This window comes from Ruditapes philippinarum, unplaced genomic scaffold (assembly GCF_026571515.1).
Source record: "Ruditapes philippinarum isolate M1 unplaced genomic scaffold, ASM2657151v2 ctg3003_1_1_1_1, whole genome shotgun sequence".
Taxonomy (NCBI): domain Eukaryota; kingdom Metazoa; phylum Mollusca; class Bivalvia; order Venerida; family Veneridae; genus Ruditapes; species Ruditapes philippinarum.
This window is the reverse complement of record NW_026854415.1, coordinates 6,077-20,275: the sequence shown is the minus strand read 5'-3', so window position 1 is coordinate 20,275 and position 14,199 is coordinate 6,077. Positions and strand designations below refer to the sequence as shown.

At 32.2% G+C, this 14,199-nt stretch overlaps 1 protein-coding gene across 1 annotated transcript; it reads right to left on the bottom strand.

The window, feature by feature from the left end:
* Positions 1-9,611: 9,611 nt before the first annotated feature.
* On the bottom strand, positions 9,612-13,736 carry LOC132740064 (L-xylulose reductase-like). Its single transcript, XM_060727919.1, has 7 exons — positions 13,248-13,736; positions 12,816-12,913; positions 12,389-12,543; positions 11,887-11,929; positions 11,435-11,599; positions 10,777-10,894; positions 9,612-9,945 (listed from the first exon to the last, which is right to left on the bottom strand). The coding sequence occupies exons 1-7, from the start codon at positions 13,297-13,299 to the stop codon at positions 9,842-9,844; spliced, it is 735 nt and encodes a 244-aa protein (XP_060583902.1). The 5' UTR covers positions 13,300-13,736; the 3' UTR covers positions 9,612-9,841.
* Between the last annotated feature and the right edge of the window lie 463 nt (positions 13,737-14,199).

The window sequence follows — 14,199 nt, the reverse complement described above, 5'->3', positions numbered from 1 at the left end:
TATTTTGAGCTGTCAAAATGTTATGTTTTTACACCATTGGCAACAGTTTATGATTAATTGTGAGATGTATAGATTAGTTAATCTATACGAGTCTTGTAACAGATGCAGAAAGAATAAATTATTATGCAGAGTGAGTGAAACAAAAGCGTATCAATTTTCAAACGCCAAATCACACTCAGGTTTACTTGTTGTGCATCTCCGGAATATTTACTCTGCATATGTAACTTGAATAAACCGTTTTGTATACAGACAATGCTTGATCAGAATTGCATGATGTAAGGAGTAAAGAATGTAAGTCTTTTGATGAGCAGATTTAACCCAGTAGAACTTTCCTGCTTTCTGCTTGGAATTGTTCATTGTATATTATAAGGGACTTTGATTTAATCCTAACTTTGCTATATATTTAAAATGAACTTGTCTAGTTTTCAGTTTGAACAGAACTAATCATTATTTTATATTCTCGGTCTGCACTGGTCGCATGTGCTAGTCAGTTATGTGGCGACTTTCCAGCTTTACTGGCAGAGGAAGACCTCAGATGCCCCTTTATGCATATTGCATAATAATAACAGACAAGAACGGGCACCTAAGTAGACTACAAATGTGTCAAACTTGAGAGAAAAGGAAAATAAAACTCTACACGCTAACCTGAAGACGGATATTACTTCATTACCCATCTTATCCTTATACACACAAATTACACAAACGATATATGCAGTTCGATGCCACATGTGAAAGCAAACAAACACAATATTCATCATTTTGCGTGAAATATTTTAAATATCTTATTAGGATTATCTTATCTTATTATACCAATATATAAAAATTTAGTGTTAAAGTTGCATCCCTCAATATGTGTAAAGAAATTAAAAAAAAAAATAGCAACATATGTTAAGAGTTTAAAAATGTTAAAATATTCACAATCTAGGTGACTAGTTTTATGCATCATTTTCCTTAAACATTCATAACATTATGAAAGGGCAATTCCTACATAATTTGAAATGTTATAGGTAATTTCGCTGGAACACAATTTAATATTCTTAAAAGCGGTATTGATTTTTTTATATACTCGACAGATGTTTTCATTGAACACCACCTTTCCTTGTTGATCTTGTTTACCATATTTTCCTAATTAATTAAAATAAATGCATTCCACATTTGGAGGTGAGCTACATCAAATTAAGAATCAATAATGATTAATCAATCTAATTCTAAGCAATATTATGTTTCAAATAATATTTATAATGCATCTATAATTAACGAAGTAAGTAAGATTAACAGTTTTGTTCTGGGTTCTAGTTGCTAATTTACTAGTACAAACATTTAGGCCGTAAGTAACCCACCCTCTATTGGTCGTGTAATTCCGTGGATCATCGTTACTCTGTCACTCAAGAGAAACGTTATGGAATCCAAGATTTCTGACACCTCTGAAAAAATATCATCATGGGAAATGAATATAAACTCCATAATGAATTAATCAATATAAAAAGGAAACTAAAAAACGAGAATAAAGATCAACAAGGCAAAGGCAACGTTCACAGGACGCAGCCTCCAGACACAAGTAATTAAAAAATGTATCAAATATGACTATAGAGAAAATATCTAACAGTCTTTGAGACAGTAAAAGATTACGAACAAAATAGGAATGACAGCAAGGACGTGGTACAAAAATTTAGCCGTGACACTAAAAATGAGCAGTGACACATGTAATTAGCAATGATACAAGAAAAAAGCCGTGCCAAACAAACCGCACAATCATTCAGTCTGACTTTGCTCAATACGGTACACTGCTTAGTCTTTGATATATTAAAAAATTGAATGATTGGTTTTACGTAACACCGACACAGTATACGCCATATGACGACGTTCCAGCTTTACTGGTGGAGGAAGACATCAGGTGCCTTTCCGTACATTATTCCAGGCACGAACGGACACTTGAGTAGTAAGCTAGCTGGATAGTTTCATCATATGAAAGGATCCAAAGTCCTTGTCGGGATACGAACCTACAGCGGTGCGGGGCAAGTGGTTTGAAGTAAACGACCTTAACCACTCGGCCACGGATGCCCTATTAACAAAATAAGCAATACATATTCTAGAACATATCTCATTATGCAAGAACGTGACAATGGAGGACTTACACAACCGAGTATATCTATCTACTGCAAATTATGTTTCAATCATAGGATAAGTGAATTGTCCGATATAAAGTCCAGACTCTAATAAATGAAGTGATTAAAACATATTACCTACACATCTTCCCATTAGAATTATCGCTATAATAAGGGCCCCATCTTACCTTACCCATATCTGTGAGGGCAACTGTTGGATTCACTGCATTTACACGGATCTGAATTACACAAAAAATAAGATGTTCAAATATATTTATTCAAGGCTATCATGTCCTTTTGTCCATATTGAGCTCAATAAGGAAAGTTGACAAGCAAAGAATTTTGCATCAATGAATAGATATTGCAACATTTGGTTAGACTGCACAAAGGCTTTACGAAGACCTTTTTGGATCTTAAATGAAATTGGCATGTCATCAGAAGCTTAATTACATCTTAAAATGTAGTTGACTTGCTTATGTTGCCCAAGTTCAAGGACCATGATTTATGTCATTTTATCAACAGCGACGTTTGTCGAACTATATACAGTATGTTCTTCAAGTCCATGAAAAGTACATGTAGATGCACTAGAGACGTTCACTATAGCACCGCCTGTCTTTCTATCCACAATTGATCGTGCAATATTTCCAAACAGGAGGATTTTTTTACTGATTGATCATTATATGCATTTCGTTCAATTCAGATTTGTAGTAGGTTTAGGTACATTCAATCAGAGATGCTATATTTTCGATCCTTAAAGATCGTTGAGCACGACATAACTGCTGTGCTTGTGGTAATTTAGTTCTTTCTATTCGGCTATTTTCTTGTTTGGTGGTTCCAGTATTCCTCACTTGAATACTGTTGAATCACCCTTAGGATGGATTAGGCATTCTTGGAAACATGTCTGTATTTGTGCCTGCATTAGATGACGGAGCTTTAAGTCGTCTGTTTTATAGACGGCCACTCTACTCACCCAACATTGCATGGCTGCTTCAAAATTTTGAAGAAAAAAAAAGAAATAATTTTATGCTATTGCTGGAGCATGCCTCTCATTTGATGCAGCCATGCGTTAAATTTACAACACTAGAGATAGCAACAAAGAGTTTCTGGGATAGTGACCACTTACCACTTGGTAGTAAAAAGGTTCTGGTCATATCTTAAATGGAGCCAAGTCAAGTATTTTCTTTGAAACCGGCCCCTTCCTCTGCATCGACATCTGTATCAACAGCAACACTTTTAGCTGAAAGCAAATAAGGTTTCATCTGCCTGCATATATGCTGTGAAAGCCCCGTCTGAAAAGGAAACAGACACAGACCAAAATCATAATATTGTAGACATAAGCTTGCAGTGTGGAATGGGAAAATTAATCTGATAATTGCTTAGATCATACATATTTATCTTATGCTTTTCAGTGGATTACTGATTTATCCGTGAAAATTATATTTGATAATTCCACAGTGAAATGTATCAAAATATAATTTCACACTTTTCAATGACGAAACTACGTTTTTAAGATTTTCCCATGTGGTACCTCAATTTTATTTTTTTCTGACAATTCTGACAATATCAGGTTGTTTAAAGAAAAAGCAAAGCTGAAATTGATAAATAACCTAAATGTCAAAAAGTAATAAAAAGAAGAAAACTTACTTCTATTCATTCGAATTCCAATCGCCAAATTTCGTCTCTATTTTTTTTTTCATTTTTACAGTCTGAAAAATACATTCCTTCCACATGCAAAACTGCTCTTGATGACATTTGGGCATATTAAAGTATCCTACGAGCAATAACTGCCGTATGCTTTATAAAAAATTGAAAAGAAATGACAGCCATCAGCCGAAGAATAAGTAAACAACCCTGCGTTCCTGAGCCAGCTTCCAAGTTTACCATTTTCCTAGCTGTTTTTTGAATGTTTCCACAACTGTCAACAAATATTTATTGTCTGTATCAATCCTTAAATAAATTTTCTTTTTTATAAAAATATGTATGACTAACAAATCCAAATGATATCCCTCTGAATCAAACACAATTATTTTCCTCCCGTGAAATACACAACTTTTAAAAATGGCGACCGCTTACATTACACGGTCTAATGTAAAGTAACAGAAATAAGGTTGGATGGTGAGACCTTTTCTTCCGCTAGAATTGTTTGTTTTTAATTGATCATTCATATTTTTTAATAAAATACATATTAATATCATCGCTATTTAACGTTAATTATCGAACTTATTTTTCAGCTCAAGACTGCTTGTATTTTATGAGAAATTCGGCTAATATGAGGCTACCAGTGGGGAAAACAGATTTTGATTTTAAATTTGTTTTTAACCATAAAATAAAAAGAAAATTTCTTTGTTTGTTGTGTAAGATGAAATTTTATTTCATCGAATGAGCTTTAAAGATAGTATTCTCACGAGTGGCGTAGTCACGAGTGAGAATACTGTTTTTAAAGTTCACAAATATCCTCTATTTATTACTAGTCCTTCTCATTAGAGTTCATATATTTTTGTTGACGAAACCGTACTTGTGCACCTTGTTTTTGAATTCATTTGCAGAGATGTTTTGTTTTTGAAATGGTCTTCCCTGTATTTTGATAGGATTGTTGATTAACGTTCTTCAAGAAATGTACGTTTTTTCTTATGTTTTTGGTTCATTGAAACAGGAGTTAAAATCGTATATTAGCTGCCTTGCCTTAGTCAAATGCCATCAATTAAAGGAAACCGTTAACTTTATTACAAACTTGGAGATTAATATTCTGAATTGCTGAGGTAAAAAAGGGACTAAAACTGAACTAACAACTGGATCCGATGGAAAGTATGAATTGGAGAAATAACGACAAAAACTCTTATCAATTGCGAAATTGATGTCAACGTGCTAGGTATATTTGCTACGAGTAAAAAACGCATTTTTTTATCGCTGACGTCACATTGTGTGAAAGTCATGCCTTAACAAGTGGCAAAATTATAAAACAAGAACCGGTTGAACCGGATGATAATCCCCGAGAAGATATTGGACACAGGAAAGTATAAAAAATGAACAAAGGGCGAAAACTACAAAATTAGGCAAGGCAGAGTTATGCTTTTTGCACTGCACTTCTATTCAATGAGATCTATCTATCTATAAAGTTTCGTGATGATATCTCTTATAGTTTCAAAGTTTTGTCCCGGCTAAAATTCAAAATGTAAAAATGAACAAAGGGCAATAACTCCAAAATTAGACCAGGCTGTGTTTAGGTTCTTTAGCATAACAGTTCTATCCAATGAGATCTATCTACCAAAAAAGTTTCATGTTGATATCGCTAACAGTTTTAGAGTTATGTCCCGGACAAAAGTCAAAAAGTAAAAATAAACAAAGGGCAACAACTTCAAAATAAGGCATAATAGAATCTATCATTGGGTTAGATAGAGGATAGGGAAATCCCAACCCGAGGGTGATCGGTTCCATCGGGAACGAGCCTTGGCGAGTTCCCGATGAAACCGATTGCCCGAGGGTTGGGATTTCCCTATCCTCTATCTAACCCAATGGTTGATTATTTTTCTCACTCACCTGAACACACAAATATCAGTGAATCTACTTGCTACGCCCATTACAACGTACCTAGTTTTGAAAAGGGGGCAGGGCTTAGGCGCCTGACTTTCTATGATTAAAAAGCATTATGTACGTCCGCAAAAAATTCTTCTGACCAAGTTTATGTGTGAAAAATTTAATGAAAATAAATTCATATGAGACCCCTCATGAAAAAGCAAGGTTATCATGATGAAACACATCGATATTAAAAACGGAAAGTGCCATAATATAAGTGTTTATAAGGAATTTATTCCATACTTCAATGGTTGACAAAAAAGCGTTTACCGTTTGCAAAGATTTTTCTACTTTTTCGGATATTTTGGCCGAATATTCAATTAAAATATATCAAAATGAGATTCGTCATCAAAAAGCATCGTTATCATAACAAAAACATGAATGTTTTTCAGGCAAAGTGTCTTAATATTCGATTTTACGAAGAACGTTTCGATATTTTAAAGTGTGCTATTTTTAGTAACAGATCGTTATTGGAAAGGGCGGATCTAGGTAGAGTAGGACTCATTGCAGTGTGAAAGTTAATATCAATCTATTTTGATTCCGTAGACAATTTAATAGATTAGCTTACAAATTTTTAATACATTTTGACCTTTTGACGTTTAATTTTTGTTAAAATAGGAGTGAATCGCGTATTATTTAGAAGTGCTGCACGTTGAGTGTGAGATAAGCCCATGTGAGATAAGATTTTCCAACACCGCTATTTTTAGTAACATTTACGGATTTTTCTATCTGGTTAGTGAGAAAGGCAGAGTTATGATTCTTTAGCACTGCAATTCTACACAGTGAGACCTATCTACTCACAAAGTTTATAATTTTAGAATAATGTCCAGGACAAAGTGTCAAAGTGAACAAAGGCAATAATTCCAAAATTAGGCAAGACAGAGTTACGGTTCTTATGCACTGCACACCTACTCAATGAGATCTATCTACCTACAAAGTTTCATGTTGATACCTTTTATAGCTTTACACAAAGTCTAAAGTGTCAAAATAAACAAAAGGCAATAATTCAAAAATTAGGCAAGGCAGAGTTACGATTTTGTGCACTGCACACCTACCTACTCAATGAGATCTATCTACCTACAAAGTTTCATGTTGATACCTCTTGTTGTTTCAAAGTTATGTCCCGTACAAGAAAAGCGGACGGACGGACGAAATTTTTCAGGGAGCATAAAAAGTCTATGTAGATAGGTGTGAAATTCTTTGTCTTTGTACAAACGTCTTTGTACAACAATAAAATCAGTGTCTCTGTAGGGGCCAATTCTCAAAATTTGGAGACATGAAATTAAATCTCGTTCGTAATCAATTATATTCTAACAAGTAAAACACTAGTGCAGTCACAATACATTTTATGGTGTATGATTAAGACATTGACACAATCATTTCAAATATTACAATTATATTGTGTACCTTGTATTCGAATATATTTGTGATCGCAATTCGCCCGTTATGAAAGGATATTTCTATCATTGATTTGTTTTTGATAGTACATACACCTATTCATTAATAGAATCGATTTCTTTGTTCACATGCTTGCATTCTATTATACGATAGTTCATATCTTAAAAGCTGAATATATGCTATCTTTGTACAGCCTTGGTAACAGTTTCTGATTAATGGCGTGATGTATGGATTACATAATCTATATAATCTTTGTAACAGCTGAAGAAAGTATTATGAAGAGCGAATAAAAATAAAATCCAAGCGTAAATATCGTTTTACACTGAAATGTGCTTGTTGTGGTACTCATGAAAACATTTGTATTACATGTTTCACGTGTAAAATGAATAATAAGAATGTGATATGTAGTTTGTTTGTTTTATGAGAAGTGGATTTTAACTAACTGCGTTTGTAAAATGAAATTGCCTGGCTTAATTTGGATATGTCCATTGTTATCGTATCTAAATGCTTAAATAAAGAAACCAATTAAAAAGTATTGACCCAAAAGTGTTGGCTGTCCTACCAGTAAATAGATGACATAGGCTGCAAGACCAATATAAGTCTAAAACAACTCTGTCCCATTTTGTTTTCATTTGAGAACCGAAAACAAATGACCATATAAATATCAATCAATATTTACATGAACTGACTTAGTCATACCACGACAGAACAAGTTACCGTGTTTGATATATCATATTTTGTTAAATAATTTTAATAACTCCCAGACTGTATCTAGATTAAGATTTCAGTGGATAAAATTTGTTCAGAATATTTTGTATGAATGCGGACTGTGTAACATTTGGCATAACCATGAATTTCATAACCATAAATGGTTAACGATGTCAGTCAAACAAAAATTATCAGATTTATTTTTAAATGAGTGGTATTCTGATATTGAGAATTCTAGTAAATGTATAAATTATAGATTATTCAAACATAATTTTTGTTTTGAAACATATCTTGTAAAAACTCCATCAAAATTTTTACAATACATGATAAAATTTAGAACAAGAAATAACAAATTGCCAGTAGAAACCGGAAGTTGGAACAACATCGAACTTAACAGGCGTGTCTGTACACTGTGTGATAGATCAATTGGTGATGAATTTCATTATATTTTTGAGTGTCCTTGTTTTGATAACAGCAGAAAACGTTTTTTGAAACATAACTATTTAAAGAAACATAATATACATTCTATTGATCTTCTTATGAACACTGATGTTAACATTCCAGATTACAAAGAAACTTTGTTTATTTATTAAAGAAATTATATTAAGATTCAAATGAGCCAAAAATTGTATAAATTTAATGTAGTGGAGAACCTAATTGAAGTATTTGTTTTAATACTGACTCTCCCGCAATATTTATGTTAACAATTTATATATGATGTTATTTTGATACTGATTCTGAAGCCTCATTTATTATGTACACGTATTATTACCTCATGTTGTCATGTTTGTATGATCTGAGTGAATAAATGAAATTGAAATTGAACAATCCCATTACGCGTGTCAAACTGCTGATCGCCTCGTTAAATTTACGATATCATTTTCACACCCATGCAAGGATGTTCTGATTGCATTTAACAAGTATTTATACAGATACATGTACATCTCCAAATTTCTGAACTAATTGGATACACCAATCTTTCTAAATCGCAAAAAAAAAATAGAAATTCAATATTTTTTCCGAGAAATCGAATATCAATTTTGTTAACCGATATTCGGACGTTCGATCGAGTACTCGGTTAACCGGTTACTCGTTGCCATCCCTAATTATTACCGATCGTTGATGATACTAACACACGATTAGTAAATGATACATCAAAATAAGAGAAGAGAAAAACAAAAACAAAAACAAAAAACTCAAAATATATCTGTTTATTTCTATTTATACGTTTGAATGTATTCATATATTGGTGTTATGTACTTGTAATTTGCGAAACCTATACCAAAATAGTGTAAACGCATTCCGTCAAAGCTAACATCAAACTTTTGAAGAAAAAACACTGTTTCATGCATAAATGCTTGAATTTTACAAGTATTTGAACGGAGTGTAAGGGCTACACCTGCATTAATTGATGCATTCGTAATTTCAGTAGCTAACATTAAAGGTTCATTTGTTGGAAACTTGTACATAGTGATTATCCATCCTTTATTTCGCTTAGTCTTTCTTTCTTTCTTTCTTTCTTTCTTCTAAAATTCAAGTTTTGTCAGAATATGAATTTTTTTTGTAATCAAATTCTATTTTTCAAACAATATCATATTGATTGATAATATGTATCATTTATTGTATTTCAAATAAAACATAAGTTAAGTTATGCACATCTTTGACAATGTTGGAAGGGCCAACGTTATAAACAACTACTGTATCCATGTAAATTCTGTTAATTTATTAGAAAATGGTTTGTCTTATGTTTGCGTATGACATTGTATCTGTTTTGTATTGAAAGAAAGAAAGAAAGAAACAACAACAATAAAATATGTTTAAATTTTTACCGTCAACAAATGTTTACCTATATCAAACAATTTCAAAACTCATGAATACTGTATTCATCTAGTGACTTGCTCCATTTTAATCAGATACTTGTAAACTACCAATGTTATTCTAGTCATGTTATAATAAAATTTCATACTAGTATATAATAAATAGCAATAAATTTAGAAAAAAGATACAGCATGTAAGATTCATATAAATTTGTTGAAATTAAATTCGCATAAATGACACTAGGTAGTAAGTAACCCTCCATCTATTGGTAGTGTAATTCCGTGGATCATCGTGGCTTTGTCACTCAAAAGAAACATTATGGCATTCACAATTTCTGATACATCTGAAAGAAATGTTTCATGGATAATGAATAAACGAGTTAAGCATATTTCGAATAGGAATCTTGAACGTTCTGAATAGGAAAAAGACGCACAACAAAGAAGATAGAAAGAAAGTATCCAACAGTCTCTTAGACAATACAAGATCTTCAACAAATCCAATGGAGTAGCTATTATATATTAGGCAGTTTTAACACATACAGACGTGACACAAAATAAAACACACTGGTGTAAAACGTGAATTCAATAAGCCGCGATACAAAACTTAATAATTATATGAATCAAACATTTAGCAGTATCTCATAATTTAAACTGTGACAAAAGAAGCGTCATCTATTTTCTATATATAACTTTTCTCTTCTTAATTATTTAAATTTGGTATTCACAAAATGAGCAAAGTCGTTTCTACAATAAATATGAGCATGTTACATAAGAAGATATTTTGTTACAGTAACTTGAACAGCTGTCTTAACTCTTAGAGTTTTAGAGGCTATGGTGAATTACCTGTGCAAAGATAACAAGTTAAGCCAACCTGTATCTATGCGTAGTCTGACCAAACTCTGTCAGGATGGCTGCTCAATTTTTTATATATTGAAACCTTCAATTTATAATGGACGGTCTTAGAATGAAAACCAGGGCAGCTCCAATATGCCAATTTAGCAGTCGCAGAAAATCAGTTAACAGAGGCACTTTCACTTCAGACTAGCATCACTATAGAAACATATTCATTAAAAAACACACAGTTTTGCTTTATAGACAGCTAAAAGGCAAATCAGTGAAGATATTGAAGTATATATAATTATTAATTAATTTATTTATTTATTATGTTATCGTACCTAAAAACCTTCCCATTGGAATTCTTGCGATCATAGGTGCGGCATTGATAGGGTCGCTCCATTTTACTTTTCCCATATCTGTAAGGGCCACTGTGGGATTTACTGCATTTACACGTATCTAAATTACACAAAATACAATGTACAAATATGACTTGTGCATGTCAAAGTGAAAATAATTTTATCAGATCTTAAAATCCACTTTGAATCTGATATTACCATATTTAAGAAAAACAAACGTTCAATTGTGATTATTTTGGAAGTAATTTTCTTGATATAATTATGATGTCATGGCATATTTAAACAGATAATTAGAGAGTATATTGTGGTGATTGTGCCAAGATTGGTTTACGAAACGTTGTTTTGGTTCTGCCTAGTTAGAACTTGGACAAACTTATCGTTTCATGCAAATATTAAGATATAAAATGAATAATTTCATAGGTAAATGAATCGCAAATGTTTTTTTTCTTTCTACCTCTCTCTCTTAATTGTTATGTTTTGAATGAGATTTTGAGTATCTTATTAAAATGTACATACTCAAAAATCAGACCGACACAGTTAATGTCATTTGGTGACATTCCGAAGCTTCCCGGATACTTGCTTGGATATATTATTAATACACTGACATTGAATGACATTGAATGATATACAGGTATTCTACCTTGTGTTTCCCCAGTTCAAGGGCCATGATATGTGTCAATTTATCAACAGCGGCCTTTGTCGAACTATATACAGCATGGTCTTCTAGTCCATGGAAAGTAGATGCACTAGAGACGTTCACTATTGCCCCGCCTGTCTTTCTATCCACCATTGATCGTGAAATCACCTACAAATATTATATATACTTCCGAAGTGATATTCCTAAAGGTCAATCATTTTATTAAGCATTTCATAAATGTCCATTTTGAAAAAAAAACTAAAATCTGTTCAAGGTTTTTGTTTTAAATATAACTGTTATTGACAGAAATGATAATTATATTTTTATCAATTTATATTTTTAAACTAACACCTTTATTTTGATCAGTCAGTTTAAAGACATGAAAATAAACCGTTTTGAAACGAAGATAAAAAATAAAATAATATAAACGTATACAATTAATTATTCAAACGTACCTGGCCAACATTAAACACTGCTTTATAATTGATATCAAACATCCTACAATAAAATTATTTGTGAAAATAAAATGTACAACTAAAACATTATTTTAAAAACTAGCTTCCCAAAAAAAAATGTACACTAAAAGACACTTCTAACACAACAAGCACGTTTATTTATTTATATGTTTATCAATTTTACAATTTAAAGTTGTTTGGAGATGGTTTTCTTGAAATTAATAACATCACTAATTCGACACTTCATAGGTTTCAATGAGGTCAGCTAACAAAATATCTAAAACATTGAAGTATAAGTACAATTCGTATAATAAAACATAAAAATATTTAAACGAAATCATAAGATTTATTTTCGTTGCAAACTTTGACCCTATGGCTATAATTTGAACACTCTTAAGAGAGGTCCACCAGACAATGCCTTATGCAAAATATCAATGCTCTAAGCCTTGTAGTTCTTGAGAAGATTTTTTTTTAATTTCTACTTTAAATTCATTTTGATTACCAATCTATGTCTTCTTCTTTGACGTCTAAAAATGGACCAATTCTACTGACTCCAGCATTGTTTACAAGTAAATCAATGTCACCCACGGTCTGTAAACTTTCTCTTGTTCTGTCCCAATCTCGCAAATCACATTGTACTATTTTAATTGCGGGAACCTGTTTGGATTCAACAACATACATTTTTAATAATTTACACATCTAGCATTTTTATTACTGTAGCTCTGTGCGTGCCAACTGATCGAGATCGAATGACTGCAAAAACGATATTTATTTGGAAGGTTTCTATCACTCTAAACAAGCTAAATTCACTTGCACGGCATGTGATAGAGAAAACAAATCTTAATTCACTTTATTTAGTTTGTTTTAATTAAATACATTGGACTATCTGCTCTTAAAACAGATGTTAACATTTTGAAAATAGGTCTTACTTCAGCTTTCAAGCTGTCCAAGTCAGACTGTGTTCTGCTCAACGCAACCGTATCAGCACCAAGCTCTACAAGACGCTTAGCAATGTCTCTCCCAATTCCTACAATTACAATTGCTGTTATAAATTAATGTAACGAATAAACTTAAGACAAATATAGCACTTGAAGAGCTAACTTTATTATTATATATTTAGAAGCGAATCATAAAAACTAAGTTCCCCAATGAGGCATGCCGGTTACATATTTCAAATAGAATATACATGTATAAGATATGCGTGCGTAAGGAAATCAAGGCCGAGAATCATACGTCTTAAAACCATGAAGTATTTCTATCAATTATCTACCTAACTTACATTAAAATTGAAAAAGGAAACAAACGAGAATAAGAAAAAAAAGAAACTATAAGATGTGATCTATTATCTTGATCTCACATACCTTTCCCAGCTCCAGTAACGAGGGCTCTTTTCCCTACAAACTGTATCTCCATTTGGCAGTTTACTTTCGTTCTCTGCTACTTTCTTCGTTTAAATTTCTTCTTTGTGGTTCCAGGTGATATATTTAATTAAAGTTATTTCAGAATTTCTGACAAAAATCCATGATGCTTTATCATTGTGCACTATATAAGATTAGGAATCTTTGGTAAACTCTTTAACTTGCAGGGACGGACCGGTTTTGAAATATTCATTGATACAAAACAGTTATTTTCGTTCCATCTATTTGTTACTAAAGTCAATGCGCCAGATGCAAATTGTATGAAAGCATATACATATGGCTCACAACCTTATGTTATATCACTTTTGTATATTCTACAATATCGATTTGACAATGAAATATGGAAAAAGATGACTGAATGCTTCGTTACGATATGCGTGTAAATTATTGTATATTTTTCTGGTGTTTTTCTGATTGCTTAATTTTTAGAATTGAATTTATTCAAGATCAACAGGTTGATGAAAATGAATGAAATAGAATAAAAAGGTTCTAAAAAAGTTGCTTCTAACACAAAGGGGTTTGTATTTACTGCAAGAGTTTTGACTGGACATGAAAACGAATTGAATACAAACGCAGGTACATAGATACGCCGCTTGAACAATGGAAATAATAATTGTACAAATGCAAATCCTTAAAAAATCGGACGTCATATGCAATACATTACGCGTGCTGTGTGTCATGACAGAATGGAGTAAAATGACGTCAAAGAAAAATTGTTATGGTGTGCCGTGCGTACCCAAACAATAAAACTGAATAAAAAGTTAAGTTGTCAAATTACCAACAACTGTATCCGATGGAAAGTATTGGAGATGTAATGACATCTATTGGAAACATAGAATTAGTGTAAGCTGAGGAACAGCGTTAAATGTCGGTGTATTCCGGTTGCTGCATGCAA

Coding starts and splice junctions, on each gene's coding strand:
- LOC132740064 (XM_060727919.1), bottom strand. CDS start 13,299: ATGGAGATACAGTTTGTAGGGAAAAGAGCCCTCGTTACTGGAGCTGGG. Junction 12,544..12,815: donor TGGACAGCTTGAAAGCTGAA/GTAAGACCTATT, acceptor GAATCCAAACAG/GTTCCCGCAATTAAAATAGT. Junction 10,895..11,434: donor TTGAACTGGGGAAACACAAG/GTAGAATACCTG, acceptor TGTGTAATTTAG/ATACGTGTAAATGCAGTAAA.